The sequence below is a fragment of the Tenebrio molitor genome, chromosome 9 (genome assembly GCF_963966145.1).
Source record: "Tenebrio molitor chromosome 9, icTenMoli1.1, whole genome shotgun sequence".
NCBI lineage: Eukaryota > Metazoa > Arthropoda > Insecta > Coleoptera > Tenebrionidae > Tenebrio > Tenebrio molitor.
The window spans coordinates 2,571,286-2,584,907 of record NC_091054.1 but is presented as its reverse complement, the minus strand read 5'-3'; the positions used below and the strand labels follow the sequence as shown (position 1 = coordinate 2,584,907).

Here is a 13,622-nt window from a genome sequence, read left to right as displayed (position 1 = left end):
CCTCCAGTTTCGTCAAATTCGACGCCGCGATGATGCTATTTATATCTCTGACATTTAACCGTCTTTTTGCATGGCCTCAACAATGCATTGTTCAAATTATTATTACTTTCTCGAGCGTTTAAACGTTGTGAATTGGATTACGTCACGGACTCCTTCGGAAAAAATCCGGCTGCAGGTCTCTCGCTCTGCTAAATTACGCTCGCAACAAATTCTGTTTGTTATCACCACGACAACAATCCCAGCCGTAGCCTTCACGGAGTCTTAGTTTCGAAAGAGAACGCTCTAGCTAGAGAAATCGCAACGATTATTACCAGTCGGCAGTAATAACCGGGCCCCGGCCGGCTAATTGTCCTCCGCGATTATTCGGTTAGTTGACAGACTTGGAAGGATCTCGCCTTGCGACATTTAAGCGTGATCCGCTTGGCTGTGACGAAATCGCACACTTGTCCGCCGTGCCGATTACGTCAAGGCCGTCCAAAAGCGAACAGAATCGGGCCCAGCGCGCGCCCTTGCGGCACTCCCCGGAAACAGCACGGGCCGGTTTGTCGACCCTTGGGGCCACGTTTCTCGGCTTTTCTGGCGTTTCCGCCAGGAAACCGAACCGATTACGCGACGACGCCGCCATTGGGAGAAAGTGCGCGAATATCGATAGCGACCGTATGCGATATACGTGGTTTCTGATTGCATAATTGGCCCGAATTCGGTGAAATCTTAATGGGCGATCAATCGAGATGTTCACGTCAAAACAAAAAACGTTTCCTGTTTGTATCAATCGTGGGGATGACGCGACTTTCTCCGCCATCCGCTTGGGACAGGGATGGCGTGGAGTTGCGACGAAGCAAGGGCGGATGGGAAAGTGAGGATGCGGATCATCTCCTAGATGATGTTTTGCTCTTTGCACTCATTTATCGATACCCACACTGAGACCAGAGAACAGGGTGGTACCGAAAAAGGTAAGATTTGGAAAACTGCACCGGCGGTAAATTGTTATGTTCTCTCTGAAGATGGGTAATTAAGAGATCTAGCAGAGCAGATCACGGTAAAAACCAATCGAACTTGCTCACTCGATGAGTAAGTTGAAAAAGTTGTTCCAGTACTTCTCTTTGTTTTCGTCATTCATTTCTACCTACAGAGAGATTTTATTTCTAACTTATGAACATTCCTCCTCTGTCACGATTTCCAAGAAGTTTTGAGAAAACTATTTACCATCAAATCTTTCAATAACCAATGACAACTTTCGTCCCATTAATAAAGACAGGTACTAACAGTATTAGATCTTTCAAAAATATTTTACTGAGTTTCTTCTCAGATTTATAAAAATTTTCTTAGTTTGTTTCTGTTTTGTAAACCATCAGTCATCAAGAATGTTGGAGAAAATTGTGCACTACCAAACTTTTTCAACAAAAGCTTATTTATTGAGAAAGGAATTTGACGAGAAAAACTCAGTTGACAGATTTCAGGAGAAATTACTGCATGATAACAGTGTATCAAAAAATTTCCAGTGTAATTTGAAGAGATATTTTTATGACACTGGATTGAAAAACGCAAAATAATTATTATTTCGTCCCTCGTTATAGCAAATATCGTTTGTTTTTTTAGTCAAAGAACCACCAACACCGTAATTTACACCCAAAATACACTTTTGACCTAGGGTGAAAAATATCATCACATGAAAATTGAGGTTATGTAGAGGTATTAGTATTAGTAGCGCAGCATGTTAATAATCTTGGATTCTTGGCCAACAGTTTTTAGACATTTCTAAAAAAAATGATGTAAACCAATCATTAGTGTCATTAATAAATGGCGATTATTAAAAATTACTTTGAAGTTTTTCTTGTGACATCAAAAAAGCAGGGAAATGGCATTATCGAGTCAAAAGTTGGGTTAGGTTAGGCCAGTTCACACATATTTGTCAGTTAAATGTCAGTTGTGGCCAAGTTTCCGTGTCCGGGCATTAAAAATGACAGGCATTGGCTGGTCTAGCCAATAGATATCATTAAATTCCCTAGATTTAGTAGAATTTTATTATTGCAAACCTAAATCAACGGGTCGTGGTTCTTTGATTAAAACACAGACTATACAAAGTGTTCCAAAATTATTGTGCTATCAAGGTAGGTTTGGACAACTTGCGTGTTTCGAATTTTGGCGCATGCATACTAGAAAAATGATACCAACTATCAAAAACAGTCAAAATGACAGTATGAGAGGTTAGGTTTATCAATCAAAAAATATTAACTATAAGTAAATCAGTTTCTAATGGCTTTAAATTAATTACAACTGCTTAGAATAATCAAATGTTTTGACTAGTTTTCGTTGGGTCAACCCGAGGTATCATTTCACTTTCTTGTGAATTTTTGAATATTGACAACAGACAACGAACAATAAATGACAGAAATGATATTTGACACTTCCCAGCGGCTTGGAAGTCATGTTTGGTGTGGTGTAGTGTGAGATCTTATCGTCGAAAAGTGGCATACTATTTTTCTGATCCAAGTACCCAACGGTACAGTTGGTTCCAAAAAAAAAACATGAATAGAAATTTTCCTAACGTAAATTTGGTTTTGTTCATTTGTCAATTTTGTCTATTTGACAATGCTTATCAAATACTTTTTAAAAGTGTCATTGAATTTGGACCATAATTCTAACCTATCTCTCATGAAGGTTTCACACTATGAGAAAATTGTAAAAATGTGTCAATTTTATTCTGACAGTTCCCGTTTTTTCAACCAATTGTACAATCGGATAGCAAAAAAACCCTGGTACAATTACGGCCACGGAATTTTGGCCGTCACTTGTCATTCCATTGAGATGTAAAGTGGCCCTTAAGTATTCGTAACCTCACTTTCTGCTATTACAAGACTTGTGATTTTGATACTGACTGACTTACAAGGAAACGCGCTTCCTCATTTCGTGCAATCTTGGAACAGGGATATTATCTGCGCTTTGTTGAAATAGGGTACTGGTAGCATGTTCGCAACGTGTTCGCAACTATTTGAATGAATTTGAATGACATTGACAAAATTTTGGATGTCAATTCCAAAAGTCATTGTGACAATAAAGCATGGACTACATCAATTTTTTTTTAATTGACATAAAAGTGACGGCCAAAATTCCGTGGCCGCAACTGTACTATTCCGGACACGGAATCTTGGCCACGACTGACATTTAACTGACAAATATGTGTGAACTGGCCTTTATTGAATATAACCCAACTTTTGACTCGATAATACCATTTCCCTGCTTTTTTGATGTCACAAGAAAAACGTCAAAGTGATTTTTAATAATTGTCATTTATTAATGACACTAAGGACTGGGTTACATAATTTTTTTTATAAATGTCCAAAAAATGTTGGCCAAGATTCCGTGTCCGGAATAGTACAGTATGTTACTATAGACACTTCCAAAACTACATTTTTGATTGTGTTTTGGAAGTGTCTAAAGCAACAACTCGGACCAGTTTTTTTTTGCTATCCGATGGTACCACAATCATTTTGGAACACTTTGTAGTATTTCTATCGTAAATAGTTATCCATTATACTCATATTTGTCACCCTCAAAAAGGAAGTCTCGTTTTTGTCGAAGGTAAAAAAAATAACAAGACCTAATTTTTTTATCTGACAATCCAACTCGAAAATTTTTAACCAATCGAATTGCAGCATTTTTCAAATTTGGACCAATCAAATTGATTTATAGTGAAAAAACACCGAGTAGAGTGAAAAACAACCAGCTGAGTGAAAAAACAACTAGTGGTTTTTCAGCGAAAAAATTTATGTCAAAATGAAACGTCAAATTTATTAGGTCAACTCGATAAAAAAAATTTCGGTGGATTGTCAAGTCGAGTACAATTCGTGGTCTAATTTTTTCTGTAAAATTTGTCATTTAAGGCATTCGTAGCTTTTGCTTTTGGAAAATTACACTCGTCTCCTTCGTCGACTCGTGTAATTTTCGTTGCAAAAGCTACTCATGTCTTAAATGACAAATTTTGTCGGAAAAAATTAGACCACTTATTGTATTATACAGTGCATTTTTTTTAACTGTTGCCATAGGGAATTGCATGGTAAAACTTATACCCCCTGTTAACTTTTGTTCTGATGAAAATATTCAAACCATTTTTGGAACAAAGTTGGAAGATTTTTTAAACTATCGGATAGATTACAATTCAATATCCTAAACAGTCGAAAAAGTTGTGAAAAAAATAATTTCTAGAGCGCCGGAATAATAGTACGTCGAGCGGCCGCCAGAATAGCGTCCCTGTCAGCTCAACTCAACCAGCACCTGACCATCTCCACTTTTGACTTTTGTCACTTTCATTTAAAAAATAAATAGCAAGATCTCCTCGAGGCTATGATTAAATTAGCTTTTGGAAGGCAGAACATGTAAACATTTTTATTTTTTAAATGAAAGTGACAAAAGTTAAAAGTGGAAATGGTCAGATCTCAGGTGCTAGTTGAGCCAAGGTTGGTAGAACTGACTAATTTGTATAATAGGTTGCCTCGTTGAAAATTGCGGGGCGGGGGGGGAAAGTAACTCGTGACGTAAAATCAACCCAGAAATTTTGGGTGTTCGAATAGAACCTAAGGTTTATAAGCTCCGTGGAGTTTATTGGGTGGCTTTTTGGGATTTATTCTAGCGAAGGAACACCTAATGCATGATCGACAGACTCTGTAGTAAAAGTTTAGTACACTGTGACGTCACGAGTAACTTTTGCGGGGGGAAAAAATTCAGACTATTGCTTTAAATGGAAACGAGGCAACCTATTATACAAATTAGTCAGTTCTACCAACCTTGAGTTGAGCCGACAGGGACGCTATTCTGGCGGCCGCTCGACGAACTATTATTCCGACGCGCTAGAAATATTTTTTCACAACTTTTTCGACAGTTTAGGATATTGAATTGTAATCTATCCGATAGTATAAAAAATCTTCCAACTTTGTTCCAAAAATGGTTTGAATATTTTCATCAGAACAAAAGTTAACAGGGGGTATAAGTTTTACCATGCAATTCCCTATGGCAACAGTTAAAAAAATGCACTGTATATGATAAATTTTTCAATTTTACGGAAACTTTTTGCTTTGACAATTTTACGAGTTGAATTTGGGCATTTGTAGTCTGTTCAGGCCCGAAAGCTTTAGCTCCAGAGTCTAAAGCAAAAATGTTTAGGTTTAGGTAATTATTTATTTATAATACAGTTATTAAAAACAATTTGAGAATCTGACAGGAGTAGCATGCAATGCCAGAGTAGGACGTTTTTACCGCGATAAACATTTTTGATTGGATGAAAGCAAGCGCTCTAATTGGTTGAACACTCACGTTTGACGTAGGTACGTGGGAATTAATCGACGTCAAATTGACAAAAATTGCACTCTTTTTCGCTACTTTCTATTGTAACAACAGAGACAACCCCACTTTTCAACAAAATGGCGATTCACCTTTAAATATCTTCTTTATAGTATTTATTTTTAGATTGATATCTTCTGGAGGTTAAGTCATCGGTTATTATTATCTATCCTTCTGCGAAGACAATGTAATTCTGATTGACTTAAAATCTAATTTACGGATGCCAGCATCCGGAGCTTTTCAAGGTTTTGTGCTGGTACCCAGAGAAATCAAAAATTAATTTTGATAAAATCTTAAAGCTGTTTTTATGTAAAAATTATTCGTCAGAACGGTAATTCACACCAAACAGTGTTTAGTAAATGTTGAAACCTGTTTCCTAAATGCTGATACATAGATTTAAGGATAACTCCTTTATCGAGAAACTTTGAAACTTGCAAATCGCATTTAGAAGGAGAAGGAGTGGTTCATTTGTCATCAATAATAATTAGAACGACATTTACTTAGTGAGAAATTTATTTGACTAAAAAATAGTAGACATATTGAACAAACAAAAAGAAATGTTAAAAATATGTTTGCCGTGCAAAGTCCAATTAATAAAATGTTAGCAAGTAAAAGTCTCAAGCATGTCAAGCAGGTACGTTGTATAACTTATCACCGTTTTTAACATAAACATGCTAAAGGAGAGTGTCTAAAGGGGTTTTGAACGGTTTTTTAAGTAAGGATATCAGGACAACATTGTTGCATTCTTGAAACCGGTGAATTTCACTTCTTCTTCACTGGTCTTGGTAATTTGGGCAAGGAAACCTCGGCGTCCCATCCGCCCTGCACCCATAAATCCGTGCCCGGTACGGAAAATGTGTTTTCTGCGACTTTGGCAAGGTCGTTGGGGCTAGTTAGCACCGGCAGCCTTGAAAACGTCATTTCCTGATGCGTCCGTTGTTTGATCTAGGAATTCCTAGCCGCCGTGAAAACCGGCAAGAAGGATCTGCGGCAGGTCCTCCGGACGACGAAAGATGGCCACTCGCTGGTATCGACAGGTCCTCGTCTGATCCACGAATCGTCGAAGAGCAACAAAGTAATTGACACGGAAGACACGCGAGAACTGAGCTCGGTACTGCCCGACGGGAAGATCGTGACAGAGACGCAAAGAACCACCGAACACGAAGAGGTCAAAGACGACGAGCTGCCCGGAGACGCTCCCGAACAGGACTTCTACAAGGAGAGTTCGCAGAGGTACTTGAAAACACGCGATCAAGAAGATGTCGATTACTTAGCCGACGGTGTCAAAATCGGGCACGAAATGCGCTTCCGCACCGAGACGATGGAAGTGGAACGGCGCGGAGACGAAGACGAGCCCGATTTCGACTCGCTGAGCGCGAGAGCGCGGAGGAGGACCAACAACACTCGACAGCCTCACAGATACAGAGGTGAGAAATCGCGACAGCAGATGCGGCAGTGGCGTGACCAAACGCGCAGTTCCAGGTTTGGAAAACGGGATCTCTCCGCTGGACAGGAAAGACGCGCTCACCAAGAAACCCCTGGATTTCGACCAAGAAGAGGAGACGCGAAAGGTGGAGACGTCCAAGTGGCTGGAACACCATTTCGGGAGCGAATCAAGGTCGTCGAACAATTCCGTGATCGACGATGAAGAACAGCCACCCAAAACTAGTTTTTTTAATGTCACCATCAAGTCGCAGCCGAGCAGAGCCGAGACTCCGCCGCAGAAGTACATCACGACGGTGAACAACGGGCCGAGAGTGTACAGTCCGGTGGAGCCGGAGCGCGACAAACCCCCGCACTCGGAGTACTACAAGGGTAAGAGCGCCGGCCAAAACTTTGCGGTAAGTTTCAGTGGTGGGTTGCAGGGATAAGCCAGTGGTCGGATCGGCACCAGGTCCAGAGCGCGTACCACCCGGAGCCCGTGATCTACGTGCACGAGCCCACGACGTACCACCCGCCGGAACCCGTGACGTACCACCAGGAGCGGCGCTCGCCCCCCGTGGTGGTGGACCGTCCTCCGCGCCATTCACCCCCGCGTCGTTCCCCCATCCCAGACTACCGCACCAGCTCGCCCATGCCCGCTTACCGCGAACCAATGCCTCCTCCGATCCGCATCTCCCCCATTCGGGAAATCACACCGACACCTCCACAGCGAAAACGAGTTTCGGACCGTCGTCACCAAGTCGACGAACGCAGTCGCTACACGAACTCCCGCCTGACCAACGGTCGCTGCAGCGAGCCGATGGCGGAACCACCACCGGACTACTCGCCGCCCAACCCCTCGCCCAACCCCGTGGTCAACGAGAAGAAGGCGATGCAGAAGACGCGTTTCGCTCCGGACCCTCCCAAAGCCAAGAGCGGGAACATAATAGGTGAGTGTTTTTCGCGCCCTCCCACGTGTTCGTTCGCCGAATCCACACCTGTTGACACACTCGATTGACATTCGACGAGTCAAGTTCGCAAGGATAACATCATCGTGTTGTTGTGTCCAGGTCAGTCGATACGCAAATTAGTCGGAAAGATCCGCTCGGCCAGCACCGAGCGCAAGGCGAGACAGAGGGCGAAGAGATCGCCGAGTCCTTCCTACCAGAAAGGTCACGTGATCGACAACAACATCGGCCACCATAGCAACGGCGCCATGGAGAACAACAAGCAGCCGGTCCAGAGGTACTACCTGGGCGAGGACCCCTTCGGCGGCAGCATCTACGGCAGAGAGAACAAGTACGACGGGGTGAAGCCGGCGCGGAGCTCGAGGAAGAAAGAAGACGACCACAGGTGAGTGAAGGGGGAGAGACGCATCGATGACGAGGTCGGTTCCACGGCAAAGGACTTATATGGCGTGCTAATTAAGTTTTCTATTGCGTCGCACAGGTGGTTTCATTAATGAAAACGGCCATAAATATTGTTGAATTTGCATCTGAGTGGGCGTGTTCGCCTGTATTTGTTACACTGCGATTGATCACGTGAAAGTCACCGCCGACTCTCGGCGAACAACATTGATGTTGCCGAGTTTGTCTCAGAACAACTCGAACTGTGAAAGTGAATTCGGATTTTCGACGCGAAAAAATTCTACAGTTATCTGAATCATCGCCTGGATGTTACCGATTGTGATCGAAGTGAAAATTCGTCAGATTCTTGACGAAATTAGCGCGACTGTCGCAACACTACTGAGATAGACGCTAAAAGTGGAAATCGTGTTGTTGCAACTGCAACAAGGTTCTGACGTCCTTATCGTAAACATTTTGCACGGACGTTCTCGTTTAACGCAAATAGACAGGCGACATTAGATCATTGCTAAGTATAGGTGATGGGTGCTGGAAGAGAGGCACTTTTTGCGACACTTTGCTCGGTAAACAGTGCTCGCAAAAGGTGAAAACTGTCGATTCGGTTTCGTAAGAGATATCTAAAGTAGTTGTGCGAGATGAACGTGTCGCGCTTACCAGAATACTCCAAGAAGATTAGCCTTCCCACCACGATTCCAGTTTACCGATATAATGAATGAGTCATGCAAAATAGACTGTACCTAGAAGCCTATTGGGTAATTATTTACCGTGACCATGGACGTCGGGTCCAGCTATTCCAGGGACTGACTGACACAACTGTTTCGAAAAATTGCTTTTTTGGAAAATTTTCAAAAGTGGAAGGATTCCTGGGCACTCAGTTAAACAGTCCTCAAAAATAAAATTACGTCTAAAGAAAGAAATGCGTTTTTGAGGTTATGTTACCTTTGTTTCGTGTTTTTGAGGTTCACATAAGTTATGATACGCTGATTAATAAACATAAACAAGTACAAATTTTTGAATGGTATTCATTTACGTACTAAGGTACTTTTGCAACATTCAAAATGGTTGAATCTGTTGGTAACACTGAAATTTGGCAAATTTGAAATTTACCATCAAAAAGGTTCATTTTTATAACAGCATAAACATAACCAACATAACCAAGAATGTTTTTAATGTCGTCTCAAGTTAAAAAATCCGGTCAGTGCCAATTACGAGAGAAAAAAACACCAATACTTTTCATTGTTTCATGTCACTTTGACAAAATGTCACTTTGACATGTCGGGAGTTTCCTGAATCCAGTATAGTTCTATTTTTTTGCATTTAATTGGTATATAGTTTCACACTTTTGAGGTATCAACGGCAATACATATTTTTCAGTAGTTTTTTTTAATGAAAAAACTAACTAGATTTTTTTTGTGGTTTTATTCAATTTTAACAACGAATATTCTAGCCTAAAGTTTATTTAAAATTTTATTATTAATGTCAAATAGGGAAATAGGTCTTCTTAAAGTCTCTGTACATATCAAACATTTAAAAAATCTTGTATCACGTAACTATAGTTGGAGCTGAAAACTTTCACACCTACTTTTCAATTGAAAGCTTTCTAAGGCTGATTTATAGCTTTAGTCAACATTTTTTAAATTCTAAAACACTTTTTCTACTTTGTTATCATAAAGACTAAAGAGCATTTTGTGAAACTAAAAGAAGTGTCACAAAGGAACTTTTTGTGAAACTGTTTTTGTTTTTTTTTTTACGTATTACGTTGGTATTGCTGTAATAGCACGCTGGCCGACGTCTGGCATCTCTAGCGAGCTCCTGTTAGAAAATTAACAATTAAAACATTTAATCTAAATTTCACAGAAATGCCACCAATAACTCATACCCCACAAAAGTCCCTAGATTATTTGATAATTAAATTTTTGAGTTTTTATGAAATTAATGTGAGCAAATTACTAAAAACAACTAAATTTAAAATTAGAAATTTTAATGAAATTAATTACCTTAACTGTACTATCAATTTTTTCAAAAGAAATCAATGCCTTGAATTTTGCAACTTTAAGCAAATTTGACAAAAATGAATCATTCGGGTCGTAGAATTTATTTTTGAATTTTTTTATGAAATAGGTAAAGTTCCCAAAGGATTTTTTCCCTTATTCATATAGCTAAAGTAATTTACAACTTTCATGAACTTTTCTTTAACTTACTGTTGCTGTTTGAAAAATGTCAAAAGAAATTAATATTTTCAGGCGTTTGTAATGCAACTAAATTTTCTTGGAGCCTTTTCAAAACCTCATTTCACAAATGAATAGGTATTTTACAGAGATGCAATAGAGATTTTACAAACAATGACGTCGTATAATCCAGCTCTTTTATTGTCTATGGTCGATGCTGTCAAATTCAAATTTGTTTCCGCAACAATTTTAATGACTTATGTCACTTTCAAATTTGATTTTTAAATAAGTACATTCATAATTTTTAGTATGTCGGCATGACATAAGCGACATAATTTTGTGACTCACTTTATGACTATGACGTTATTGTTTGTGGAACGTAAACCTGTCAATATGAACGCAGTTGTTAAACACGAAGGTAATCCGTGTCACAACTTCCAACAAATCACAAAATAGTAAACCGACTGTCGGGTCTGACCTGCAAAGGAGACGTGGAAAAAGCCGATCCTTTTGGCGCGCTGAAATGTCCTTTCATCCCATGTCGTACGACGCTGGCCCACGCGTCGAATTTTAAGGCGGCGGTGTCGTGGGCTGCGCCCCATATAAGCCGATATCTAAATTGTGACAACCATTCCAGGTCACAGAGTACCCTCGGCCGCTTCAGTAAATCCACGAGTCGTCTGGTGAACAGTTCGGCGCCCCACGAGCGCAACTCGCAGACCCTCCCCCGGCACATGTCCCGCCACGAGCCGCCGACCAGGCTCGAAAAGAACAACAAATCGAACAGCACCATCAACGTCTCGATCATCAACACCGTCTCGCGGCAGCTGGGGCCGGCGAAACCGGCGCGGACTTACAAATCGAACTTGTCGAGGAGCAAGAGCTTGAACGTCCACGCCAACGACTACAGACGACCAGGGATGTACACGAGCAACCCCCACTTGAACAGACTGGAAGAGAATCCCGTCGGCCTCAAAAGTCCTGGATTGATTTCCAGCCTTAGCAGAAGCCAGAAAGATCTCCACGAGGACAGTGTATACACGAACCGTTTTGTAAGAAACGGCACCAGTGACAACACCAGTGATAATAAGCGAGTGTTCATGAAGAGTCTCAAGGATAGGGCGCCGGAACTGTTCCAGACGCTGCACGAGAACGAGGACGCTGTGATCTACAGCACCCCGAAGAAAAACCACCACAAGAACAAGTACAACGGAGACATCTACGAACCCCCGACGCGTTTGAGGGAACAACCCCAGTCGATCTTGAGGAGAGGAAGCAACTCGAGCACTGATTACTCGGAGACGTATCACACCACCACGAGGAACGACGATCCGTTGAGACCCAGCGTTACCAACACGGTCAAGAGTTTCACCAAGAAGACTATTCCGTCGAAGAACGGCCGCAGCATGGAAACGATCCAATCCAGCGAAAGCAAATCGGTCACGAAGAGTCACTATCGAGGCGATCCTAGTGTCAAATTCTACGAAACCGAACGGAGATACAGCGGGGGAAGCCCCGTCGTCATTGAAGTCAGAAACAGCCACTACAGGAAGTAACACCAACACTTAACTTTGTATACTGCCATATAAACTGTCATTATTTATGTTAATAGTTTGTTATTTTTTACTAATGGCGATTTTGTAATTGTGATTTGTTTTTTTCTGTTTAAAAAAGGGTTTTGGCATTTTTTAGTGTGGTAGTTTTAGGTGCTAAAATTCCCTAAACTTTTGTATCATATTTAAAACTTTTTTCTAACGTAATAATAATCATCAAATCCAATAATCCTAGAGGTATAGAATGTGCCAAAATAATTTGTAAATACGAGCTTATTATCATCAATTAAAATTTTTAATGAAGCAAGTCTATTTTTATTAAGTTTATGGTCACTGGTCGCGACCTTCAAACTCCCATTGAAAATGCTAAATCTTGACGACCTTGGCTCTAATCAAACCTTTTTGTGAGTAACCCAACAGCAAATTTGCAACTTTACCTCTCCAAAACTGGTACCTTGGGTAAGTGGGGCCAACACGAACCTAACCTCAATTAGTAGCCCACGCTACATTATCTGTGCGCTCATTTTTACCTGTATTACCAAACATTCTCACCTTTTTATAATGCAAATGCACGACATTTTACGATGATAAAGGCCACAGACTAAAAAATATATTTTAAAATTGGGAGATTTACACCAGCGCCATCTTCACATGAACTACTATCAAAAAACAAGATGGAGTAAGTTGGAGGCAATTTTGTCACTTTTTATTCACTTCCAGAGTTACACAAATTAAAAATAGTATTTCTAGTTGCACAAAAACTTATGAAATAATATGTTTATTTAAAATGGTCGCCTTTACATTAAACCCTAACTAAATCTTACTTAAAAAAATACACAGAACATAAATAACTTTAATCATTAGACATTGGGAAGGTATGACGAAACAATACGTGCCAGATAAAAAAAGAAATTAATGCCATCCCTACCACTCCTGTTGGCTCATGGCTCTAGCTTGGGCCCTCACTCTTTTCTCGTATTCTAGACGATTTTGACTGCAAGAGAAACATACACATGAGAACTCATCAAAACAAGATGAAAACGATTACCAATAAATTGTGTAGGCCTCAGCTTGGGCAGGATCTTTAACATTGGGTTCATTCAGCAAATCTTGTATACCGAGCAAAATCTGTTTGATAGTGATAGCAGGTCTCCAGTCTTTTTCCTCATCTAGTAATGACAAACACACTGTTCCTGAGGGATATACGTTTGGATGGAACAAAGGTGGTTCAAATTTACATTTTGGAGGAATGCTGGGGTACTCATCTTTGAACAACATGCGCAACTTGTAATTACCACCTTCCCATGGTGTCTGCAACGAGATTATACAACAACTTGCATGCAACGCGACCACCGATTGACTCACCCCTTTTTTACCAGGAATACAGCATTCCCAATTCATTAAGTTAAGAGAACCGTCAGGACTTTTCGACGGACGCGCCACGAAACCCTAAATTTACAGTACTTTTGTAAAAATTAACTTTCACGCTTTGGTTGTACTTACGAAAGGATGTTCTTTACGCCAAGCTTTTCTTTCTTCAGCCAGTCGAGCGGGCGCTATACCAGACATGCTGAAATTAACAGGAACGTTGCATTATTATGTGAAATATCGATGTAAATCACTTGGGGCTTACTTTGATTTTCAGAAATAAGTGCAACTGGGGTATTTAATGGGAACTGGGACGAATTTTTGTACGGAATTTAACGGCCTTCCAATCTTCCGCTGTTCTTTTGACAGATGACAGACAAAATACTGGGAACAAGGAAATCACTGGCAGA

General features: G+C 40.7%; 2 protein-coding genes across 2 annotated transcripts in view; one reads left to right on the top strand and one right to left on the bottom strand.

The window, feature by feature from the left end:
- chas (chascon) overlaps positions 1-12,839 on the top strand; it is a 27,536-nt gene extending 14,697 nt beyond the window's left edge. The window contains exons 6-10 of the mRNA XM_069058131.1: positions 6,287-6,764; positions 6,814-7,152; positions 7,203-7,709; positions 7,830-8,112; positions 10,929-12,839. Coding sequence (XP_068914232.1) covers positions 6,287-6,764; positions 6,814-7,152; positions 7,203-7,709; positions 7,830-8,112; positions 10,929-11,847 — 2,526 coding nt within the window. The 3' untranslated portion in view covers positions 11,848-12,839. The remainder of the gene's footprint in view (positions 1-6,286; positions 6,765-6,813; positions 7,153-7,202; positions 7,710-7,829; positions 8,113-10,928) is intronic.
- lwr (lesswright) lies at positions 12,525-13,622 on the bottom strand. Its single transcript, XM_069058135.1, has 5 exons — positions 13,478-13,622; positions 13,348-13,414; positions 13,210-13,293; positions 12,893-13,155; positions 12,525-12,838 (listed from the first exon to the last, which is right to left on the bottom strand). Exons 2-5 carry the CDS (start codon positions 13,411-13,413, stop codon positions 12,769-12,771), a joined length of 483 nt encoding a protein of 160 aa, XP_068914236.1. The 5' UTR covers position 13,414; positions 13,478-13,622; the 3' UTR covers positions 12,525-12,768.

Excerpts from the sequence above, each read along its gene's own strand:
- lwr (XM_069058135.1), bottom strand. The coding sequence starts at position 13,413 with ATGTCTGGTATAGCGCCCGCTCGACTGGCTGAAGAAAGAAAAGCTTGG. Across the intron at positions 13,156-13,209 it reads GTATTCCTGGTAAAAAAGGG|ACACCATGGGAAGGTGGTAA; the intron begins GTGAGTCAATCG and ends ATCTCGTTGCAG. Across the intron at positions 12,839-12,892 it reads GAGGCCTACACAATTTATTG|TCAAAATCGTCTAGAATACG; the intron begins GTAATCGTTTTC and ends TTTCTCTTGCAG.